At 46.7% G+C, this 12,923-nt stretch overlaps 1 protein-coding gene across 5 annotated transcripts in view; it reads right to left on the reverse strand.

The window, feature by feature from the left end:
- Nucleotides 1-12,923, reverse strand: part of agap3 (ArfGAP with GTPase domain, ankyrin repeat and PH domain 3) — a 112,072-nt gene that overhangs the window by 46,415 nt on the left and 52,734 nt on the right. For all 5 annotated transcript variants that reach the window (XM_068603782.1, XM_068603774.1, XM_068603797.1 and 2 more), the window contains 5 exons: nucleotides 10,288-10,373; nucleotides 7,392-7,533; nucleotides 6,838-6,972; nucleotides 3,987-4,114; nucleotides 3,600-3,755 (listed from right to left, as the gene is read on the reverse strand). In XM_068603782.1, coding sequence (XP_068459883.1) covers nucleotides 3,600-3,755; nucleotides 3,987-4,114; nucleotides 6,838-6,972; nucleotides 7,392-7,533; nucleotides 10,288-10,373 — 647 coding nt within the window. The remainder of the gene's footprint in view (nucleotides 1-3,599; nucleotides 3,756-3,986; nucleotides 4,115-6,837; nucleotides 6,973-7,391; nucleotides 7,534-10,287; nucleotides 10,374-12,923) is intronic.

Below are 12,923 nucleotides of genomic sequence, written 5' to 3' on the forward strand. Positions count from 1 at the left end.
TGATGTCATGTGAGGAAAGGTCGCGTCCTTTGGAGGCTGGATAACAGTTCCAAGAGTGACTTGACTGTACAGCGTGTGTTTGGATGGGATGTCTGAATGGGAGTTTGCGGGGAGGGGCAGGTGGGTGGGCGGCTTGGGGGGTAAAGGGGAGGGGTAGGGGGGGGAGTGGGCGGGGCATTTCCAGAAGAGTCCCTAGAGTCTGTCTCACTTTGTGATACTTGAAAGTCTCCTTTTGAGTGCGCTCAAACACTCAATTGGACTCGACTTTAGGACGCCAAGTCCTATGGATTCCTTATGTAGTGCAAGTTGTATGCATTACCCTAAATGCCATAAAGCACCGAGGGTAACGCAGCGACAAGCTGTGAGTCCTCAATAAATGATCTCCTCTCTATCCTGACTGGCAAAGCAGGGGGGACTCTCTTTTATTCTTTTTTTTTTTTTTTGAAACCATCATGCTCTTCTAATACGGAAGGAGTTGGAAAGCCCTTTTTGTTGAAGAAAGGTTGGAAACAGAAGCACAAATCTGCAAATATTGAAAAACAGTGTTGTGTGTGTTTTTTTTTTGTTTTTGTTCTTCTTTTTTTTTTTGTTCTTTGTTTGTTTTGGTTATGTTTCGTTTCATACGTGGAGCTCCGCGGTAAAAGGTTAAGGGACTTAAAAACATGAGATGGGACACATCGAATGGCCGACATGAATACATGGAGTTAAATGAAGATGAATGAATGAGTGGGATAGAATTAAGTATAAAAAATGCCGTCGTGTTCGTCTAAATTTTCTTAAATAGTGTGCTTTAACACAAAAAGGGACAGACAGCCCGAAGACGTCAGGAAAACCACACACAGATTACAAAACCGATTGTTATTTTTCGAGTTATTGACCATGGAAGCACTAGGAAAAGAATGATGTGTACTGTGCTGACACCTAGTGGCCGACGACAGTTATGGCAAAGACTGGCTTGAAATGATCGCGGTCGGTGGAATTGATCGTGAGGGCGGTGAAAAGACAGAGTGATAAGATCTTCTGGAGTAAAGCTTTGAGTTTCATTTATTTACTGAAAAGAAAAACAGCTAAACTAAAGTGTGATAGAAAAAGATTCACCTGCTTTAAAAGTGGCTTTTCTATTAATATCTGATGTTTTGGTGTCAGATTAAATTTGGGCCCCCCAAAAAATAATCTAAACGCAAAAGTTATATATTTTTCTTCTTCTCTCCAACGGTGTTAACTCAAACTGCGCATAGCAAAGGATTGTTTTTTAAATTGTATTTCAAGAGTCCCGATGCCAGTGTCACAAATGTGACATTTATTATTTTGTTATATCTGATTACAAGTGAAGATTCATTACTTGCAGCAGTGTTCTCCTCTGCATCATTGGAACAAAAACATCGTATGTAATGGCTAAAGTGAGTCTGATATTGATCTGTCAAAGCTCGTCTACTCATGAGATTAAGGCATATTTTCATTCATGGAATACTTTCTCTTGAAACTCCCAAAACTAACATAAAGTGAATCTACTTACAAGAGTGTGGCTAGAAAACATGGATGGCAGCCTGCTGTGTATCAGCGAGCAGCAGGACGCTTTTAAGAGAACTTTGTCACACAGAAGTCAACTTTTTTTTATCTTTTTTTTATCCTTTTTTTTTTTTAAACGGACAAAGCTAGGACAGGGACATCCTCGATATTGTTGCGTTTATGGAATATTTTCTCTTTCTGGCGTTTCTTGTAATGGCAACAAAAAAAAAAAGGTCGGCACTGCAAGTCTTCCTCTCCTTATCCCACTGCACTCTTCAAGTGTCACTGAAGAAATGTCGACATCGCCCCGTTAACTTTCCGTGCCCTCCTCCTTCTTCTCCTCCTCCTCCTCCTCCTCCTCCTCTTTTCCCTCCCACTCCCCTCCCCCACCCTCGGCTCGCCGCTCCTCAGAAGGTCATGAGCTGAAACTCCCGCTCGGCTTGCCAGTCCGGCACCCACACTGGGTAGGTGGCGTGCTTCGGTATCTCCATGACGCGGACGGGGAGAGGCTCATTTCTCTGGTGGACATGGTTAGTCACTACCTAGCAGGGGGGGAAGGGAGACAACAAGGGGAGCTAGCACACAGCCTGTACTGCTCGGAGGCCACAAAAAAAAAAGCCTGCGGCTCCCACAGCAGCTGGGGTAACAGGGTGAAGGCAGTAGGAGAAATAGAGGAGGCGGGGGATAGGTGGGGAGGTTCAAGAGGGAGTTAGTTAGAAAGAGATGGGGGAGGCTAGAGAAGGAGACAGGAGACAGAGGGCGACAGAAGGAAGCGCTGAGGACAGGAAAGACAGGTGGAGGAGAAGGGTTGCTTTAACGCTGGGGAAGGGTGGATGTATCAGGGAGGAGTGAGGAAAGGAATCATCTCACATAGCCTGATCTCTGTCTGATAAAGCTCTCAAGAGTTCTGGAGGGAGGAACAAAACTAAACAAGGGGAAGCAGACCTTTGGAAAAGCTGACTCAGGCATTGTGAAAACACTCGTTGGCGTTTTTAGTTGGGTTTTTTTTTGGAGGCACAAACGGGCTCTCTGAAGAATTATTTCATGGATTTGAAGGACGGCGGCGGCGCCATTTTTGGGATACAAAAAAACAACTAAAAACAAAAAACCTGCAGGCCTCCCTGAGCTTGAAAGAGGCGGACTACGTGAGATTAGGAAAGGTTTAGCAGCAGAGAAGAAGAAGGCTGGTGTAGGAGGGAAGAGAGAGAGAGGGGAGGAAGAGGAGGGGAGCAGGCTGGGGAGAAGAAGAGGGCAAGAGGCTACAAGTAAAAGACAAGCTTAGGACAGCTCAGGAAATTAGAGTGGTTAGTGCACATATATGCTATTGGTTAGACCAAAAGGGCAAATACGACACGACATGGGGTAAAGAGCAGGCAGACAGGGGTCGGGATACTGGTGGGGGGCAATTCCTGGTGGTCGAGATCGGATTCGGACCCGGAGTAGAAGTTAGCGGGGCGAGACGGCTAGTGTCTTCGAGGGGGGTGGGGGCGTTTTATATCTGGAGCCGGGGGGGGCGTCGGAGGGCGAGGGCATGCGTTACTAGCAGCGCGCTATCGGGGCATTGGCTGGCTCGCACTTTTAGTTTAGCTCGGTCGGGCAGGAGAGGCGGCATTGGCGGTTTGTTGCTGCCCAAAAGGAAAGTCACTGCAAAGAAAGGATCTAGTAAAAAATAAGAGAGGGAGGGGGGAGGGAGGTCAAAGATTTAGACAGTGCAGAGGGCCTCGTTCGTTGTGGGTGAGATGAGAAACGTAATCCATGTGCACTCACTACATCCAATTAGAAAAGAAGAAGGACATGAAAACACTTTTTTACTTGTTTTTGTTTTTTTTTCCCACAGTGCTTATCTTTGAAAGAAGGGTTTATTCTTTTGGAGCATTTCAGGGATCTAATGTAATTTCTACTTTTTCCTCCTTTTTGCCCTTCGTGCTGTGTGAACAAGACGCTCTTCTTCGCCTGCATAGGAGGCAGGAGAGGTGGCTGTGATGCACTTTCGAGCGACCCGTCTCCCTCTGGTGGACAAAGTGTGCTCGGCACCATGCCTTCTAGTAGTGTGAGTGGGTGTTGCTTTGCATCAGCTGTCGCATACTTACTGTGAAAATGTTGGAGCGGCGCTTCGACTGCTTGCGGATGGGCGTGGGCGTGTTGGAGGAAGCGATGGTCTCAATGCGCATCTCCCGCTGACTTATGCTGGGGGTGGAGGGAACAGAGGAGGAGTAGTCGCTGAATGCACCCCCACCATTGGCCGCCTGGGGAGCGAGAGAGATTAAGAAGAGCCGGCGGAATCAGAAGAAGGGGGGAGGGAGGAGAGGGAAAGATGGAGAGATTGAAAAGTCTTCATATTGGGGGGGGGCATTCTATTTATTTTTCCCACGCCGATAAAAAAAAAAGAAGAAGAATCACATACACGGAGATAATCCTTTGTAAATTTCACAATAAAATGAACTGCATTGACGCAACGTCGGTGGTTTGGAGCTTACCTGGTTAAGGTGAACCGAGGGGATGGATGCAGCGGGGACTGACGAGTGGCTGGGAGAGTTGGGGAGAGATTTGCATGGACCGATAGAGAGCTGCTGCTTTTTCCTCATGGCCACGACCTTCTGGGCAACTGGAGGAGAGCATGGCAAAGACACAGCAACACATTGCTCATTAACCTCGTCTTTCCTCACATGAAGGACGGCCAGTAAAGGAAGTAAGAGAGCTTTTTAGGGACTAATAGAAACCACACATGTGGCTCTGTTATATTGCATTGCTCCTTTCTGGGGCTTCTACACTACTAATAGAAGCGAGAGAGTGACACACGATTAAACAATGAGTATCTGTTAGTCATGGATCAGAGATCGGACACATTTACTCAACATAAACTGCTTGAATAGAAATCTTTCAAAGTGCAGCAGCGTCTCTCTGTTTGCAAAAGATTTGGATCATGACTTGTTTTCATGACAAAAGAATTTGGTGGATGTGAAGATCACAACACAAGAAAGAAACAGGTGGTAGTGTAACTAATCTGTACAAACCACCTCAGATTAATAGTCCCAACAATACAAATAAACATTGTTTAGAGTCTTGAGTAAGAAGTCTCATTATTTTAAGTCATGAAACCGCATTTAATAGAAGGCATCATGTCTTATTAAAAAGGTCAATATTACAGATACAGTGCAGATGAGGTGAAGTGGCAGTTCCACTACAGGTTTACTCGTACGCATAGTTAGGACACGTCAATTAAGTCTTCATAAAAACACAGTTTTTCGCTTCTATCAGGACATGCTCATTAGAGGCTTTGAGATATTTTGGTTTAAATTATACTGAAGCACAAAGATTGAAAGAAATCTCTAGAGGACAAATGTCAAAAGATGCCTTTGGCATTGAAATGTTCTTTAATAAAGTCAGTATACCATGACCGACATCTCTGAAACTTTCCGTATTGATCCACCAATCATACTTTTTCAGTCCTAATAAATAAGCTGTGTTCACCGTGTGGAAGTGTCTCGGTGCAATCGTGAGCGGACAGGCCCTCAAAGTCTCACGCAGCTCGCACTTGTTTTCCTTTGCGTTTCTTCATAAACGCATATTAATCCAATAAAGCTCAGCAAAGTAAGCAAAGCTAATTCCAGCCAGACGAAGAAGCGTATGAGCACATTATCACACAAACACCCCGGGCCATTTGTTTTCCAGTCAGGTAATACAAGCAACATACTGCAAAAGAGTCGCACGCACATATCCTGGGGATAGAAAAACACACAAAAAAATCCCCCCTATTTCCAAGAAAAAGTAATCATCCAATATAATGTTTGCAATTCTTTTCGTTGGTGTCATTCACTGAGCTCTCCAGAGTGCTCTTGAGCCAAACGAGACTATTGTCAGCATCCGAACAGCCTGATTTGCCGTCATCGAATTCACAGCACACACACACACACACACACACGAGGGGCCTGGGCGGAGCGAGAGGGAGGTGATGTTCGCGGCGGGCGTGACGCGAATTAGCGCAGAGAGAGAGAGAGAGAGAGAGAGAGAGAGAGAGAGAGAGAGAGAGCGAGATGATTTGAAGTCGCGCCGACAGCTGGGACCAGAGCGGCCGGCTGCGTGCCGCTGCGCGGCAAACACGGAACGAAGAGCGAGACGGAGTCACGTCTCCAAAAACAGCCAGCGCTCCTTCATCTCGTCTAATTATTTCAAATTGGGCTTCAGGAAGCAATCGACAGGCGGGGTGAAGGAGGGAGTGTAGGAGGGAGGGAAGGAGGGAAGGAGGGAGGACGACGTCAACGGCACGCAAAGCGAAACCTTTGTGTTCCAATAGTCAGATGTTTTGTGGAGGGATGACAGGCTTTGAGCTGCGGCCCGGGGAGGGATAACGTGCCGTGAGTGGAAGCAGAAAACACGACGGTTTCACGACTTCAATTATGGATTTAGGGAGAAACGCAGAGTTCCCAGATAAATGTATGAAAGAGACACTAAGAGGGTATTTCACCAGTCGTACACGACTGAATACTAACCGGCCTTTTTAAGCTTCCATTTGCGTCTGTATGCAATCCGACGTCCCGATGTAAGCTGGGAGCGTTTGACAATTTAAACCGCTCGCTGCGTTATTAATCACGATGAGCCCGTTAATGTTCCTCCACTGTTCACAAAGTACACCGCTAATCACAGCCGCTGACCGCACAGCGTAGACGGTGTCAACGTGTGCGCGTGCACCGCTCTGCGCACGTCATGCAGGCATTTATGCGCCTGCGTGCTCGACGGCACGGAGTCCTTCTCAATTAGCAAGGGGAGTGAACAAACAAAAGGAAACATGTCATGATTCCTGAATTTTAAAAGCAAATTCTTTTCCAGTTTCACAGCGTGACACGCGGAGGTGGCAGAGAAACATGTTGGGGTACGATTATGGACGTTTATCGAATGTTTTCGCCGTTGGAACCAACTTGTAATTTGACCACTTTCTCTGGAATGGGTTGAAAACGTCTCCATGTGCCGTTCACTTCACTCATAGGAAATGGGATTTTGTTGATTCAAGAAATTGTCAAAAGATCCTGAAATGTGATTCAGCTGTTGGTTTGACGACTGATGAATAAACAAATCATGTGTGTTTGCTTTGAGTGAGGCATGTGAATAAGACAATAAGGTAAAAACCAACAAATTATTGATGATACTGGCAATGATTATTTTCCATAAATTGGTCATTTTATCAACTATAAACGTCAGAAAGTCGCTCAAACGCCCCAAAAAGTGGTGAACTAGGGATGTGTGCTGTGCTCTAAACGGCCATCATGTTCAAGCCACACCTTCTACTTCCTGTTTAACCCTTTTTTTTTTTTTTTTGACCGCCCCTCTCACCGTCCTGGAAGACTCTCTCCACGTTCAGGCCGTAGGTGGAGCAGGTCTCGTAATACGTGCAGCGCTTCAGGTCGTTCGACAGCTTTCTGGCCCGCGAGTCATCGATGACTCTGGGGTTGGCAGCGCTGATTGCGTCTAAGAGAAGAAAAGAGGGCGAGGAAATATTAGTACTCAAACGATGAGGCTAAACACGGGCGAAAAGCACTGGGCCGTGTCGTTTTCCAGGAAACATTCGTGAAAAAGGTGTAAAAGGTGCATTCGTTGGGGACTATTTTCTGCTGCGCATTAATACACAATCCTCGTGCGTGCATGTATTTCCGGCAGCAGGATGGTGTGTGTGTGGGATTGATTAAAAAACAAACTAGAGAGCCCGTGTTCACTGTAACGAGGGAACGTGTCACCCGGAGCGACAGCATGGCTCGCTGGTGTGATTTAAGAGCTTTTTTAGACAATAAAGGAGCTCGATTGCACACCGAAAGAAAAGGCTGCGCTAGTTCAGGCTTCAGCCACACAGAGGACAGAGAAACATGTACATCGGAGAATAAGAAAGACACCTTGTGTTCCAACGAGGACCATGGGGACCTCAGCTGTGTTCCTGTAGCTGGAGAGGCGCAAGAAGTAATTGTAGACCGTCTGGAAGCTGATCTCGTCCTCCAGGCTGAAGACGAAAACCACCGCATCCACCCAGGCAGCAAACTGGGGACAGAGCAGAGGAGACATGTTGAAGCGCTGTGAAAAAAAGCCAAGAGGCCGTACCGCCGCGTACTGTCACTTCAGTTGGATGTCTGAGCTTCACCGTGCAGAATGATGAGCGGGCAGTTTGACACTAGAAGGCTGTTCACACACACATCTACTTATAGAAAGGTAAACTATTACTACTACTACGACTACTACAACTACCACAACTGGTTTGGATGCCATTCATAATCTATCATGCAACGAGGGTGATGTGCACACTTGAAAACTCCAGAGAGACAGAGAGGAGTGTTGAAGAAAAAGGTGCTTTTTCTGTGTAGTAGCTAAACTTTTGAAATATACAATTTGCATGTGCATAGATCATAGAAGGAATATCGAGGGATTCCAACTTTTCCTTTGGAGGGAAAACTATTGAGACACGCTTGAGATACAATTTGTTCTCATAACGAGGCCGATGCATCTTAAATATGACGTTTTTACTGCTGTGTCGCAGCCCTTCGTCGGACTGAAGTTCACACATGCAGACAGAAGGGGGCAGTGTAGCAGCAGCCACGGTACCGAGTGTCTTGTTTTCAGGGCCTTCAGTCACTAGGTGATATGAAAGCCAATGATTAAACACCACTACTCCCTTATCTGTATTCCCAGCGCTGTCATAATATCGGAGTTTGTATCTGCGTCATACGCGTTCACAATCTCCGGGTAGTTTACGATCAAGCGGGGGGGGACAGGCCGGTTTCCCTCGAGCAGAGGAAATCAATCCTCATCATTCATTGCGGGGAAGAGAGGCAACGCAGAGCTCCGTCGCTCTGCTCTCCTCTCCATTCAGGTTGCACACCTCACTCAGACCCCCCGACAGGGAAAGAATAGCAAATCAAGCCTCCGAGCCACAACTCTGCTCGGCCTCCCGCGAGTGTGAACATAATGGACGCCTTCAATTCTGCCACTAATTATACAGGCAGCTGACAACTAAACCAAACTAATTTCTATTCCCCAATCTCACGGAGCGCAACGCGAGCGTAAAAAAAAGAAAATCACGGCGTCGCCAGCCATGGTGACAATAGCTGCTGATGGAAACGCACGGTCGATTTAGCTTTGAATCCGGTGAGAGAAGCCGCGAGCGAGTCGTTTCTTTTTGTAGTTTACGGTAGAAGGTTTGTTCACGTTGTATTTAATCTGTTTATTAAATCTCCTCGAATCGCCTTTTTAATTTTGCAGACGTTACAAAGGACTCCAAGAGTGATATTCAAAAAGCAGTCAATACATTCCGTGCTGTGCTTTACTCTCTGCTAATCAAAATAGACAGACGGCGTACCTTTATTGTGAGCATTGCGCTACGGCCACGCTGAGAAACACACCAATGCTCCATCACCGTCTCCTGAGTGGACACGGCGAGTGTGTAAGCCGATAGCGGCCTATTTACACTTCCATCAGACATGGAGCAACATTAGCGTTCATTTGGAGTCGTGTTTCTGACCACCAGACAAACGTAAGTCCAACTTCCTTTCAGCTCTGCTGCTCTCTCTGCCAGCTCCTGAGGGAGATATCTGGCTCTTCAGCAGCGTAATGCTCCCCCTATGTTCAACAGGAAGCTGCAGCTTTGCGTGTCTGCCGCTCGGCGCTGCATCGGTTTCATCGGAGCTTTTGGTCTGCTGCATCTGGACACCGAAATAGTCAAAATATTTCACACTTTGAACTCATGACAGTCTTTTTGGACAGCTTTAGTTGCAGATTCCGACTCAAGATGCAAAACATGTGATTAAAAAAAAAAAGTACAATGTGATCCGTTGTCCTGCGGTGCATCCGATTTCTCCCCGAAACTTGAAAACAGGATGAGCAAAGCAAATGTCAGACTGAATCATTGACTGTTGTAAAACCCAGACTGGATGAAGTAGAATACAACATAAATGTCCTATCTTAAGTAGTCCTGTAAGAGCCGTAAATGGGAGGTAAAACCCAACACTTTCTGGTAAAACTATCAAGAATCACCGATGATAAGAGTCTGATGTTCCACAATGGTTTGCCGGAAGCAATTTAATTCCACTGGAAAAGCATGAGACGGTGTCGGATTGTGTTGCATGATCTCTTCTGAAGCCTCAGTGCGGCCCACTCTGGATGAAACAGTAGCTCCATTACTCTTCATATTGCACATAATCATATATTAGATGCTGCTTTTCCACCACAAACATTATTTTGGCTCTGCTTGCTCATTGATCTGTTGTGCTGCCCCCGCTGCTGCAAACAGTCCTGCAGAGAAGTAATGGTCTGTCTCTAAACACTTCCTGCCCGCATGGCAGCTTGCAGTAGTGCTGTACTCGCCCCGAAGATCAAACAAACACCTTTCGGAGGCATGACAATGTGATGAACAACTGGCTCTTAATTGCAGGCAAGCAGTGGTGGAATGAGTAGCATTAGAACAATGTAAAAATACTCATATACTTAACAGTCAAAGTCCTAAATCACAGTCATTACAGCTGTCCTTGACCAAAGACATTCTTAGTCGACTAACACGAGATTTAAAAGGGATGCTTCTTATCAATTTGTCATTAAAATCGTATCTTCAAAAGCGATGTGTTTCTCGGAAATAAGCATGATGCACACCGATCGTCTTTAGACCAACACCACCGATTGGCCGACTTCTAAAGCACTACGAGGGAGCAGCGGTAGTTTGCTGACAGTTCCTGTCTCACACGTGTTGCAGCTTTAGAGGAGAGAGGTTATTTTCTTCTTCTTCTTCTGCAGAGTCAACACTCTTACCTGCAATTCTGGAGGCCCTCCTTCATCTCTGATCAGAAGTAGGTAGCTCTGTCCATCCACCACTATTTCCTTCTTGAACCGTCCACCTGAGGAAAAGAGACATTTTATGAATGATGTGTTATTGTCTTCCGAGATAATTCCTGTAACGTGGTAAGTCTGGTACAAGCTGATATTGGAAAATGGTCTCAGGATGTAATAACTGACCACCCGGGTTTCCCCCACGGAGAAAAAAAGACTGCAGACCCTCGTAAATCACCGCAAAAAAAACAAACAATGTTGATGTTCCAGAAAGCAAAGTTAAAAGCAAAACACAGCTTGACACGTGGCCCGTAAAAAAGTTGGGGGTCGAGATGTGTGCGGATCTCCATTTAGCCCCTCCCCCCGGCCTTGGATGTGTTGCTGTGAGGATCATATGCCCGACAGGAAACCAGGTCTCTCTGGAGGCAATTATGTGGGCGAGAAATTGCCATTTAGCGCATCTAATGCACAGCTGCTGAGTGAACGGGTTCAGTGACACTGTCACCGCGCAGCCACAAGTTCTCGGGAAACTCTTCACAAAGCGTGATCAGACTCTCCACGTTCAGTCCAACCGCTTCGCCGCTTGAGCTGCGGAGGAGGTTCGGGAGATTGCTTCCCACAGCATTAACATAACTCATTACGCTTTGCTCAAACTAATCGCTCATTGCAAAGAGGGTGAAAGAGAAAAAGGAACAGAGGTGATGGGAGATTAAACAGAAAAAAACTCAAACACATGATGAACCGCCGGGCCCCAGGGTCACGCCGCGTCCACGCGAGGCCGGCCGACGAGCGTATACGCTTCGCCCCCGCGCGGCCTCGACTATCTCGCTCCTCTTCTTCACTCCTCTAATAGAAATGTACATTTCTCGCTGCTAGCGAAGCCGGCCGCGGATAAAAAAAAGAGAGATAAATGGGAAAACTATGCAGCAAATTAGATTTTGCATATCATTTGAATGGTCGGCGATCCCGCGGGGATTAAAAACATTCAAATGAAAAACTTGTAAGGCCAGCGACGTCCCCGGCTGTGAACACAGTGGCTTATGAATACGGAAATATGCCGAAGGGCAATTTGACAAAATTGTAAAATGCACAAACGAGAAAGAAAAAAAAAAAAGAGAGAAAAAAGTTCGAGGAACGATCACGGAGTAGTGCTGAGGACAGCAGATGTGCCACGGCGAATAAAAGTGCACCTGCCACAGTTGTCTGGGTGTTTCATAAGCAGGCCTGTTAGCAAAGGATAATAAAAGAGCGGGAGCTCACGCTGCGCGACCGGCACATCAAGGAGCGCGGCTCTTACATCACAGAGGAGCTGCGAGTAGCAAGGCCCTGTAATGTTTTAATAGGCCGAGTTTATTCCCGTCTCGGCGAGCAATACATATCCACTCGAGCCACACTTCCACCCTGCTAAGTCCACTCTCGCCCGCTTGGCAAACAAGGGCTTCTCCAAGTCTCTTGCACCGGCTCTCTCTCTCGTCGCTGGATGCCGGTTGTGTGACGCTGGAGAGATTCACAGCTCTGGAGATGCAGACAAGGAGGACTGAGAAACGATGTTTCTGTGTTTTCTCTGAATCCCGTTTAAAAGGGGATTGGAGGAGGGGGGAGGGAGATGAGTAGGATCTAATTCCACAGTGGGGAAAAAGACTGGATCAGAACGACACAGCAAACCAACGATTCGTCAGCACGCGGAGCTCGGCAGCCAGAGCAGATTACGGAGAGTCGCTCTGAAATCAGTATCTGGAGTGAAAGCATACGGCTCTGGTGAAAACACGGGCGGAAATCGAAGCAAACATTTCAGTTGCGTAATGGCCCCGGGATGCGGCTGTGTTTATTTAGAGCCGAGCCAACACACACACACACACACACACACACAAAAGGCCTGTGTGTTGCATGATAATAATATTAATGGTAATAATTGAGGCAGCAGTGCCCCGTACCTCTTCCAACCACGGCACTTTTCTGAGTCGTGGTGCAAAGCCCTCATTCGTACGGGGCTCCATGTTACATAAAAAAAAAAAAAAAAGAGGCGACTAATAACCTCGCAGCCTACGGAGAGCCGGGGAGTCGCTCGGCACGGTTAACACGCAGCGAGCGTACTCGGCTCACACGGAGGCTCAGACCTTGACACGGAGCCACAATGCAACGGCGCTCCATCCGGTGTTGCCATGGCAACACACCCCAGTACCTTTTCTCTTTTTTTCTTCTTCTTCTTCTTTCTCCTCCCAGATATCATACATAGCACAACAGCAACAACAAAAGCCCAGGAACAAAACACTGAAGACACAGCCGTGGCCGAACCAGTGTTAAAACGTGTAAGACAGAAAAAAAGAGGAGCTTCAGGAGTTGCTAATTATGGGATAGGTATTTTGTATCATAGCAACTCGCAGCAATGCAGAGGGACACGCGGAAATGTCTGAGTCGACACGTTTCCTTGATTACAGCAGCGACGCTTCCGTTTATGTTTTTTTTTTCTCCGGCATTTTTCCACCGTTTATTTCTCGAGGACTAATTAAGCCATGAGGATTTTTCTCCCTCGGTGCAGCAAAATGCCAGAAACTAATTATGCACTTCACGTCTCATCCTCCCTATAATTACACAAAAATGAAACACTGCAAAGCCCC

The sequence above is a fragment of the Clinocottus analis genome, unplaced genomic scaffold, assembly GCF_023055335.1.
Source record: "Clinocottus analis isolate CAN_PGR_092001 unplaced genomic scaffold, fCliAna1.0.p SCAF_11, whole genome shotgun sequence".
NCBI classification, from domain to species: Eukaryota; Metazoa; Chordata; class Actinopteri; order Perciformes; family Cottidae; genus Clinocottus; species Clinocottus analis.